This window comes from Anabrus simplex, chromosome 1 (genome assembly GCF_040414725.1).
Source record: "Anabrus simplex isolate iqAnaSimp1 chromosome 1, ASM4041472v1, whole genome shotgun sequence".
NCBI classification, from domain to species: domain Eukaryota; kingdom Metazoa; phylum Arthropoda; class Insecta; order Orthoptera; family Tettigoniidae; genus Anabrus; species Anabrus simplex.
The window spans coordinates 275941463-275954191 of NC_090265.1; the positions used below are offsets into that span (position 1 = coordinate 275941463).

General features: G+C 36.2%; 1 protein-coding gene across 1 annotated transcript in view; it reads left to right on the plus strand.

Annotated features, from left to right (window-relative positions):
* Positions 1 to 12729, plus strand: part of LOC136863740 (1-phosphatidylinositol 4,5-bisphosphate phosphodiesterase gamma-1) — a 512032-nt gene that overhangs the window by 388358 nt on the left and 110945 nt on the right. Inside the window, exon 19 of the mRNA XM_067140126.2 lies at positions 7089 to 7203. Within this exon, the coding sequence (XP_066996227.2) occupies positions 7089 to 7203 (115 nt within the window). The remainder of the gene's footprint in view (positions 1 to 7088; positions 7204 to 12729) is intronic.

A 12729-nucleotide genomic window follows, 5' to 3' on the forward strand; every position in this document is an offset into this window, starting at 1 on the left:
AGGCAACAGAAATGAAGTTCCTCCGTTCTTGTCTTTAAAAAAAAGAGAAAAAAATGGATAAAATAAGGAATGTGGATATCCGGCAACAGCTTGGATTGCAAAGAACCTTGCTGGAGACTCTAGAAGTGAAGAGATTGCAATGGTATGGTTACATGAAAAGAATGGACCCTCACAGGACTCCTCAAACATACTTTGACCACAATGTTCCTGGGAAGAGACCAAGAGGAAGACCTCGTGATGTTTGGGAAAAATCTGATATTGAAGGACCTTGAAATTAGAGACGTGAACTGGTGTTGCATGTATGAGCAGCATCTGTTGATGGATAGAACAAACTGGAGGAGGCTCGTACACAACTGCACTCAGCTTGATGGAGTGAAGAAATGATGATGATGATGATGATGATGATGATGATGATGATGATGATGATGATGATGACAGATGGTTGTGTCCAGGTCATTATATGAATGCTTTTATGTACCTTTGGATTTTATGGATTTATGGATTTTTTCCGTATACATCTTTTAATGACCTCAGAGATAATAGTCAGAGGTGTTTAGAATGGGCGAGCATGCAAGCCAAATGTTGTTACTTAGAACTCTGCAATGAAATAAATCCTTATGCACATTGAAATATTGGCTGTATGAACAATCAGTTTTCATATTTCCAGTTGCTGAGAAATACATTTAAGAGTTTCTGTACATGATGCCTTATCTCAAACACTTCATGTTTCCTGAAAAATGTTTAACCAATTTTTGAATCATGGTATAATTTGTAACTGAATCATCAGGGAAATTGAAATTATCTTCTGACACCGTGAGCCAATTCTTTTTGCATGTACAAATTGTCCCACAGGCCCATTATTAGCCTAGCCTGCTTAGTACCCTACTCCAAATCTCCAATTTCAGCAGCTATTTATTTCAGACTCATAACTCACTCATGGTTCGAAAGAATCTCGGGATTCCCAGTTAGTTGGTCATGGCCTTGGCAATGTAAAGTATTGTGAAGAAAGGAATAGAATTAAGTAATTTAATAGATATTGTGATAGGAGTTGAATCATGGCTGAGAAATAATATAATGGTTGCAGAAATGTTCTCACAGAACTGGAGTGTGTATCATAGAGATAGGATAGGAATGGTGGGAGGGGGAGTGTTCATTCTGGTGAATGAACAATTTGTAAGCTACGAAAAAGTTAAAGATGACAAACATGAAATTCTAGGTGTAAGGCTCATTTCTAAAGATAATAGGCAACTTGATATCTTTCGAGTGTGCAAACCGGAAAAGGGTAGCGCTGACACAGATTTAGAATTATTTCATAAGATAATCAGCTATGTGGGAAATGACATGGAAAGGAATGTGATTGTAGCGGGAGATCTGAATTTACCAGATGGCAATTGGGAAGGAAATGCAAATGACAGGAAGCATGACCAACAAATGGAAAATAAGCTAATATGGGAAGGACACGAGATTCAGAAAGTGATGGAACCAACTAGAGGAAAAAATATCGTGGATGTGTTGCTGGTAAAACCAGATGAGCTCTATAGAGAAACCGAAGTAATAGATGGTATTAGTGACCATGAAGCTGTTTTTGTCATAATTAAAAATAAATTGATAGAAAGGAAGGTCTCAAAAGTAGGACTATTGGGCAGTACCATATGACTGATAAAGCAGGCATGAGGTAGGTTTTAAAAATTACCTAACTATGATCAGTGGAAAACGGAAAATAAAATTGTAAACAGATCTGGGATTGGTTTAAAGCAATTGTTGAGGAATGTGAAAACAGGTTTGTACCTTTAAAGGTGGTAAGGAATTGTAAAGACCCACCTTATTATAATAGAGAAATAAAGAGACTAAGAAGGAGGTGCAGACTGGAAAGAAATAGAGTTAGAAATGGCTGTGGAAGTAAGGAGAAATTGAAGGAACTTACTAGAAAATTGAATCTAGCAAAGAAGGCAGCTAAGGATAACATGATGGCAAGCATAATTGGCAATCATACAAATTTTAATGAAAAATAGAAGGGTATGTATAGGTATTTTAAGGCAGAAACAGGTTCCAAGAAGGACATTCCAGGAATAATTAATGAACAAGGAGAGTGTGTATGTGAGGATCTTCAAAAGGCAGAAGTATTCAGTCAGCAGTATGTAAAGATTATTGGTTACAGCGATAATGTCCAGATAGAGGAGGAGACTAATGCTAAAGAAGTACGATATTAAAATTTACATATGATAACAATGACATTTACAATAAGATACAAAAATTGAAAACTAGAAAAGCGGCTGGAATTGGTCAGATTTCTGTGGATATACTAAAGACAATGGGTTGGGATATAGTACCATATCTGAGGTACCTATTTGGTTATTGTTTGGTTGAAGGAGCTGTACCAAATGAATGGAGAGTTGCTATAGTAACCCCTGTGTATAAAGGAAAGGGTGATAGACATAAATCTGAAAATTACTGGCCAGTAAGTTTGACATGCATTGCATGCAAGCTTTGGGAAGGCATTCTTTCTGATTATATTAGACATGTTTGCAAAATTAATAACCGGTTTGATAGAAGGCTGTTCGGTTTTAGGAAAGGTTATTCCACTGAAGCTCAACTTGTAGGATTCCAGCAAGATATAGCAGATATCTTGGAATCAGGAGGTCAAATGGTCTGTATCGTGATTGACTTGTCTAAAGTATTTGATAGTGTGGATCATGGGAGACTACTGGAAAAAATGAGTGCAATTGGGCTAGACAAAAGAGTGACTGAATGGTTTTTATATTTCTAGAAAATAGATCTCAGAGAATTAGAGTAAGTGAAGCTTTATCTGACCCTGTAATATTAAGTGGGAATTCCTCAAGGCAGTATTATTGGACCTTTATGTTTTCATATATATATAAATGATATGTATAACGAAGTGGAGTCAGAGGTAAAGTTTTTTGCAGATGATGCTATTTTGTATAGAGTAATAAATAAGTTACAAGATTGTGAGCAACTGCAACATGACCTGATAATGTTGTGAGATGGACAGCAGGCAATGGTATGACGATAAACGAGGTTAAAAGTCAGGTTGTGAGTTTCGCAAATAGGAAAAGTCCTCTCAGTTTTAATTACTGTGTTGATGGGGTGAAAGTTCCTTTTGAGGATCATTGTAAGTATCTAGGTGTTAATATAAGGAAATATCTTCATTGGGGTAATCACATAAATGGGATTTTAAATAAAGAGTACAGATCTCTGCACATGGTTATGAGGGTGTTTAGGGGTTGTAGTAAGGATGCAAAGGAGAGGGCATATACTGTAACTCTATGGTAAGATCACAACTAGAGTATGGTTCCAGTGTATGGGACCCTCACCAGAATTACTTGATTCAAGAACTGGAAAAAATCCAAAGAAAAGCAGTTCTTTTTGTTCTGGGTGATTTCTGACAAAAGACTAGTGTTAAAAAAGTCTTGCAAGTTTGGGCTGAGAAGAACTGGCAGAAAGAAGACGAGCTGCTCGACTAAGTAGTATGTAATACCAATATAAAAGGGTCGTTATTGGGAGTAGATTGGCACATAAATTCTCTGTTCTACACAATTTATAATTGTCCTATACATTCTCTTTTCATCCATTCATGCTTTTGTTTTTCTTTTCTTTTCAATTTGTTTTATGTCGCACTGACACAGATAGGTCTTATGGTGATGATGGGACAGTAAGGCCTAGGAGTGGGAAGGAAGAAGCCGTGGCCTTAATTAAGGTACATTTCCTGGTGTGAAAATGGGAAACCATGGAAAACCATCTTCAGGGTTGTTGACAGTGTGGTTCGAACTCACTATCTCCCGAATACTGGATACTGGCCGCACTTAAGCGACTGCAGCTATCGAGCTCGGTTTCATGCTTTTTAAGTCTCCATTATTTGTATCTTTTTTACTTGCAGCTTTATCAATTGTGCTTGCTTCTAAATTGTCCATTCTCTTGTAATTATGTTTATCTTCCTGCCATTATTCCCACTGAACAATATTTATCTATATTATCTTGTCTTCTGCCTCTAGTTTATGAGAATATGGTCACATTATTCCGGCTTTTATGTTATAGCACTGAGTAACAATATACAGTAGTTTAAACATGCTACTAAATAGCAATTTAACAGTAATTCAATTCACTTCACAAGAACAGTCTGTGAAGTATATGTTAATGCTGAGTCTTTATACATGCCACATTCCTATTCCTTCACTAATGCTATCAGGAATGATAAGATGAGATTAAATAGTGTAATTTAATATGAAATCTGTAACTTCACAGTATACAAATACATATATTTAAATTTAAACAAGGAATACTAATTTATTTCAAAAGCAAAGGTTAAATCATGACAGCAATGAAGAATGATGAAGTGGAAGGCCCTAAGAGGTGGAATGTTACTTGTATGGTTTGAGATTCCAAATGGAAATAACATCTCCAAGGAAACCAACATATATGTAAAACAAAATAGAAAACTTTAAGCTAAATCATAACATTTTAAGAAATAAAAATTAAAGAAATATGACAATGAACAGTCATTACAAATAATTTATACATTATTGCTTCATAACCTAGAAAGCTAAAGATTTCGGAAAAGTGGGATAGCCCGAAAGGTAGAAAATACTGTAAAACATTTAATTGATCTGCTATGCAGAGCAGAGTACATGATGTCTTGTGCACTTAAGTAACGTACCAAAAAACCCTAGTAAAGATTTATCTTCAAATTAAGCATTGAACTAATCCCATGTCTACTAGTACAACCTACAAAATTAGGCCTACATAAATTAAAAATTACAAGTTTAATAATAATGATACTTGCTTTGCATCCCATTAAGTACAATTTTACTGTTTTTGGAGATGCCAAAGTGCCAGAATTTTTCTGGCGGGAGTTCTTTTATGTAAATTTACAGACACAAGGCTGACGTACTTGAGCACCTTCAAATACCACCAGACTGAGTCAGGATCAGTTACAAGTTTAAAAGAAACCTTAACTTACATTTCCCATTTCAAACTTTTAGTATCACATTTGTAAATGAAAGTACCTTATCACATGGATATACATTTTAAATCACAAAAGGGTTAGGAAATTGGCCTGCCTCTATCAAAATGAGGATGGAAGGAGAATGTTGTAACTACTCCATTCATTAAACTCCTATTAAAAATTTATGATTGATATAAATCAACGGGGAAACAGAAAAATGACCAGCAGTTTGACAGAGCCAATTAGCATATAGAATTTACATGGTTGATTTCTGTTAAACAATCCTTTTACCTTCATACTTCTGGTGGGATATTTGTCCTTGATAAATTTCTTGAAACATTTCATTTTGGTATAACAGGATGTATGAAGTGGGAACACTCGTATGTGTGGCTGCAGCATGTGTTCCAGGAGGTTCACGGCCTCCCTGTTACAGACAGTACCCATTAAATTGACATGATAGCCTTGAAAGACTATCAAAAGGGCCTTATAACTTGTATGTTCAGATTCAAACTTCCGAAATGCAAGCTAATCAGGTTCATGAGGAAAAGAAAGCAACATATGAGCCAACCATCCTATTCTACCAGAAAGAGTACCAGTTGGACGATATCAAAGTCATCGGATTAATGGCTGGTGCTAGAGGAAACAATCCTCTCTTTTTCATCAAGTTCTGAAAATTATTTAACCTTGGTGATGCATTAATAAGAGAAGTTACAGTGACTGCCTTGAAATATTCAACCCAGAAACATACCTCCCAAATGTTTTGAATGAAACCACATGTCAGATATACTAACCAACGTTATACAATCAACTTTTTTACTGTAAATCAATCGATCAATCAATCAATCAATCAATCAATCAATCAATCAATCAATCAATCAATCAATCAATGATATGCATTTTAAGCTGTCACCCAGGTGGCAGATTCCCAATCAGTTGTGTACCTAGCCTTTTTCTTAAATATTTTCAAAGAACTTGGAAATTTATCAAACATTTCCCTTAATAAATTATTCCAATCCCTTACTCCTCGTCCTTTAAACGAATATTTTCCCCAATTTGTCGTCTTGAATTCCAACTTTATTTTCGTATTATGATCCACTCAAGCTTATTTGTCTTCTAATGTCATTCCATGCCATCTCTCCACTGACAGCTTGGAACATACTACTTACCAATATAATGGGTCCGTTATTGAACATTATAAATTTTCAGGCTAACTCATTCCTGTTGCTAGTGTTTCACCCCAGTGTGCTAATTTTGGTTTGTCAGTTGGTAAATAGCACACCTACTAAGGCACATGGCTAGTGCATACCGTGGAAGCAACACAACATCAAAAGTTTTCATTCTCCTCCCTGAAGGTTACACCTACTCTCTGGTCAGGAGATTCAGCAGGTTGGGGGAGGAGCGATGAAGTTAGGAGAGGGGTAAAAGTGAGGTGAAAGAAGAGGAGAAGTGGGAAGGTGGTGTATTATTTATTTGTGATGATGCACAGTTTTTTTTTTTTTTTTTTTTTCTTAATACTTTCAAAAGCATAATGGTAATACAATGTTTCTGAACAAAACTCTATGACCTACATTTGTACATACAATTTTATGTAAAAAAAATTACCCGGTTAGGGACCTATATATAATGTATTGCTACAGGACTCTTAAAATCTTCATTCTAACAGTAACTCTACAAAGTTTTTTCTTTTTTTAAATACATACAAGGGCATAAAGGTAATTCCCAATCACCGCTACTGTTTGTCATTCATGCCATGGGTGCATGTCATACTGGTCATTAATTCAACACACTGTTTGGTTTAAGTGTTGTATTGGTCTGGCATAAGTACCAGAAATCTGTTGACACAGTTAACATTTGCAACAGGTGTCGAGCAAATAATACTGTTATATGTCTGATAATACTAATACTATCATGACATTAGTAGAAATGTATATGATGTAATAGACCATAGCCCACAAACCACTTTAATGGAAGATAAATTTAAAGTCAACTCTACAAAGATAAATTATTCTTAAACTGCATATTTTCCAACAAATAAAGTTGATTATCATATAAATTTCTTTTGTACTGTTATGAAGTGTTGTTGGTGTATTTTTCTATAGCTTATGCAATTATACTGTTTCCTTTTCAGTCACAGTTTACTCGAATTTATCCTAAAGGCCACCGTATCGATTCATCTAATTACATACCTGTACCTATGTGGAATTCTGGGTGTCAGATGGTTGCGCTAAACTATCAAACTCCAGGTTTGTTTACAATCTTGTCTTAGTATTTATTTACAGTATTTAAAAAATGTTTTCCAGTGTTAAAATCCACTATGTAATGTTGATAACAATTCACATAATTGAGCTGACTTTTATAATGGTAAATTAATTACTGAATGGAAAGCATTCAATAAGGTGACCAGTTATCTCGATTTACCCAAGACGGTACCAATTTTAATTTTAATAGTAAAGTCCTAATTTTGGCTTTCATAATAGTTTATCATGATATATCGCCACTGGCCACAGTAACCTAGAATGTGTTTTAAAGTAATTATTTTATTTGAAATACTGTATCTGTTATTCTGCATATAATGGGAAAACAGATAGTTTTCTCAATATTTTGTAAACAGGAAGTCATATTAAATAATTTATTACAATTTATGTTATGGGTTTATGAAAGGAGAACTTCAAAATATGCCTTGAAATTTTCATCACACCAGCTGGTAAATAACTAGTATTATCGTGAAACTGAAGTTGGCAAACAAGGGGACTATCAGTCATTGTTGCCTGGCTCAAGGTGTATTTTTAAATTAACCCTTAATACTGTGCAGTATCAGAGGTATGATCCAGTGACCCAGGCATGTACAATTAATAGTTAATATAATGTATTTTGTAGTTGGCACGCGCTGTTGTGTAAGAAGGGCACGTAGAGCCAAATGGGATGGAATTTTCCACTCAGTGAGTGAGAAACAGGAGACGTCAGTGCTCGAAGAAATACCATGTGATCTGACTGTGGGCGTGAAAGTCACTGGGAGCCAACATATTTCCAGGCTAGCCAGCTCATCTTTTGAAGAAAAATTCATTTAAACTAAAATAGCACGTAGATCTAAACTGTGATTAAAGAAACAAAAGCCAAATTCTGCATCTACAATATTTAAAAGAACAATTGACTGGAAAATACGGCTAGATATTCCCGATTTATGTAAACTACGCAGTTGAGATACTGTCACATAAAGGAAGCATCACCACGCCATTTGCCAACCAGATGGTCTGTAAGGGAGATCCCCTGCCTGCCTGCCTGCCTGCCTGAAATGCGGGGATGATGCTTAGGCTGATTGTGGAAAAATACACGATTGAATTAGTTTCCGTCTACGCTCAAAATTCATGCTATTTTTTTAGCCACCTCTGTAATGCACTGCCTCACTGGTATTCATGATACCAGTAGAATAAACTGTTAGCCTCTGTCAAGAAGGTTATCTGGGTTAATAAAAAAGGAGAGGGAGACCCCAACCCAATGTTCAATCTTCAGGTAACCACTGAGCTAAGCCCACGTCGTTCGATCCGGGAGTTTGTTTCTTTCTACAATGCTAAAATGAAACAGTAAACAGAAATATCGTGCTTGATAATTTAAAGTGTTATGTTTTAAAAAGAGTTCCACTATATATTTGTGTGATAGCACCCAAACTTAGTAAATTCCTTTAACTTTCAGAGACATGACTGTTATTATTATTATTTTCAGTACAAGTCTGAGAGCCATGAGTGGTGGAAACAGTGCCATGCACATAAAGGAAGTAAGTTTAATGAGGGCTTGCTAAATATTTAAAGACAAGTAAATAGTTTTTCAAACAGTACAACTGTGCGGAAACACAGAGCCATGCATAAATTCAGTGCAGGACGAGAGTCTTTATATCACCCTGTGGTGGTGGTGTGAAGCTATTGGAACATGTACGGTATCTAACATTCTGTTTTGATGCAACAGCTTTCATCAGTGGAGAAACAGGCTCGAGCCATGGATCAGCAGATGACAACTCAGCTCTGGGTCCCTGATATCCCAAGGACAATCGCCATTGTAATGGAGTTCTAAGGTTTCCCAGAATGTGTAGCTTGTAAATAATTAATTTATTAGAATAGGATGTGATATTTTCCCTAATAAGGGAAGCTAATGTAGGAGGCAATTATAGTACATTCATTTAGTTCAGTTATGTAGAAATCATAAGTTGGGATTTTTCATAATCTTAAATTTTTAAATTATTAGATAATATTCCTCTTGAAGTTTAATTTTTGGTAATGTACTAGATGGGAAGTTTTTGTTTAGGAGTATCTAGAGCAGTGGTTCCCAACCTGGGGGTGATCGCCCCCAAGTGGGTGATTTGTGTTATTAGGGGGACAATAAATAAGTGGGGGGTGATGAGTATTCAAAGGGGGAAAAGTTAAAATAGTACTGTACAGTAGAAGTTGCTGGGTAGCACGAGTCATTGGCTGTTCTCAGCAGGCAAGTTCACTGCACTCACCTCTCTCCACAGTCCCCACCTGTTGTTGCTCAATGCGGGCGACTGGTGACTCAACCCCTTCCCCCTCCTGCCATCACAACCACCGAGCTCGATGATCACAACACACTTGCCATTGATCTACATTCGTCTTCAGTCTTAACTAGCCCTTGTGTGCCTCACCATCAGATTTTGTGCGTGTCTTTTCTGTTTTTGTACGTTTGTTTTGAAGTGTAGAAGTTCATTCACAATGGATTCAAAAAAGGAGTGTCGTCAATACGCAGCTGAATATTTAAAATTTGGTTTTACTGCGTCACTGCAAAATGTGCACTCTCCACATTGTCTTTTGTGCAATAAAATATTTACTAGTAACGAAGCCATGAAGTCTTCGCAAATGAAAGATCATTTATCAAGAGTACACAGTGATAAAGTGAGTAAAGAACTTAGTTGTTTTCAACACCTCAAAGCTAAAGCTGATAAACGGCCTAATGTGAGTGAATTATTTGAAAAACGAGCAGTCAATCTTGACAAAGGTCGTCTTGCTTCTAAAGAGGTGTCTTTATTGATCGCTAAATGTGGTAAACCTCACAAAATTGGCGGAACTCTTGTTTTACGAACTACCAAACAAAATGGTTGAAATCATCCTAGGCGAGGGACCTAGTAATAAATCAATCGGTTCCTTTGAGCAACAATACTGGTTCCAGGCGAATTGACAAAATAACCACGGACGTTGAATCAAAACTCACTAGTTTGTTGAAGTACATTTGCATTGCAGATTGATGAATCAACTGTGATTGATAACAAAGCAATTGTATTTAATTATCTTATGTAAGGTTTATCAATGAACAAAAGGAAATAACCAATGAAATGTTCTTTGCTAGATCTTTGATCACTGATACGAAGGGATCGTCGATTTTTGAAGTGGTGCAAGATTATTTTGAGGAAAGAGAGATTCCTCTAACAAACGTGAGCGCTTGCGCAACAGACGGTTCTCCTGCCATGTTAAGTCGCCATGCTTAGTTTCTAGCCCACCTTAAGAAAGAAGTGCCAGGAGTCATCACCATTCACTGTGTGATTTATCGTCAACACTTATCTGCGAAAAAATTGAGTGATGTCCTGAATGAAACCCTAGAACTGTTCGTTACCGGTGTCAACAATACCAAAGCTAATTCTCTCAGTGACCGTCTGTTTCGACAAGTTTGCGATGAAAATGACGAGGAATTCGAACGCTTGCTTCTACATATGGCCGTGAGGTGGCTTTCCAAAGGAAAGTGTTTGCGCCATTTCTTCGAATTTTTTGACACGGTTACTGACTTGCTCGACACGTCTGATGCTGTTTTAAGTAAGAATCTGAAGCAACGCAAGTTGGAATTTGCGTACTTTACAGATATTTTTGAAAAAACAAACAAAGTCAGTACGAGGCTTCAAGGAAACAAGATGAACCTTATCAAGGCCAAAGGAATTATTTCATCATTCATCGCCAAGTTTGATATTCACAAGGCTTCAAGGAAACAAGATGAACCTTATCAAGGCCAAAGGAATTATTTCATCATTCATCGCCAAGTTTGATATTCACAAGGTAAATATTGGCCGTAAAGAGCTGATTCAGTTTACGATCCTTAAAAGGCGTTTGGTGTCGGATAACGAGACTCCTGAACTCCCAGAAGACAAAATCCTAATTTTTACTGATCACCTTGACCAGTTAAAAACTGACGTGGAATCAAAATTTGAAGATTTGACCAAGTTACAAATTTCGGATTGGATTCTACATCCATTCTCGTTTGAAGCTTTGGATAAGCTTGATAACTCATTGCACACAGAGTTTCTGGATCTGAAGTATGACTGTGAGGCGAAAATCATTTTCAAGCAGAGCGGTTACGAATTAGCCTGGGTGAAGCTTATGGACTCTTATCCACATGTGGGGGAAAAACTGAACCACTTCTCATCTCATTCCCGTCAACATTCTTAGTTGAAAAAGGATTTAGTTCTGTTGTCCAGCTCCTCACAAAACAAAGAAATAAGTTGGACATTTGTTCAAAGGAGACTTGCGCCTGGACTTGATGAACATAAAGCCGGATATTCAAGCTTGAACTGAAATCCACCAAGCACAAGGCAGTCATTGAAAAGGTAAAATGAAACAATAACAAAGTTTTCAAACTTTCATTTACTTTCCCAAATTTAACTGTCAACTTTCTCAATTTTTCCAGATTCCACTTTTAAAATGAAAACATGTACCCCAGTTTTTTAAATGTATGTCAATGAACTTAGTCAATTATTTCATTCTTTGTTTTTAAAAAATCTGTAAAAAAATGCACATTTTAATTTTTTCTATTTTATTTAAGAGTGACTGGATTAAACTGCTTTGGTTGTTTTTATAAATGGTAGTAAAATTGTTTAAAATTGTAAAACAGCTTTATTATTTACACTTTACTTCCAATTAAAATTAGGCATGAGCAATGAAAATGAAAAGGGGGTGATAGGTGTTAGTCAACCTCCAGAAAGGGGAGGTGGGCCACAAAAGGTTGGGAACCACTGATCCAGAGTTTTGATAGTTCTTTAGTTGAGAGAACTGTGACCCCCCCCCCCCCCGCTCCCTTTTACAGAGGAGAGCACATAATACAAGGTACATATAAAACAAGTAATGATTCAATAATCCAAAATAACAAACCTGAAAGAATAACGTCAGCCGATGATACACTCTGAAAAACGTTTTAATTTTGACAACACGTGGCTTCGCAGGATAACCAACATGACAACTAGAGAAAGGATATATGGGAAGCAGGCTGGGAAACCCTACAGAGGACGAGATCTTACATGACATTGTAGGGAAAGAAACGTGAGAGTATTATCCCTTTAGTCTAATTTACTCAACATATAGAATTTAAACAAGGGATAACATCATCAATTAAAAACTTAAATTGAAACACGAGGTTCCTATCAGTGTTTCTTCATAAAAGTGAATATTTACACAAAATTACCATTACATTTAAATAAGTGAGCGTAATTTCGATGTTGAAATTTTCAATGAAAACTTAAAGGGGAATATGACATAATTACAAACATTATACCAGGCAAGTTGAAAAATGTTCCACGGAAAGGAAACAATGGAAATTAAATTTAGCACAGAGGCCTATAGAGGGGCAGTCCTCTTCTAATACACATCAGTGAGGGACGCATAGCTCAACAGCTGTACGCTAAACTGACGCAGAATTACTGGAGGCAAGAAAAAAATTTAAAGTTTACATTTACACAAAAAGTTTATTAAAGGATCATCATCATCATCATCTTCCTTCCAAGTATT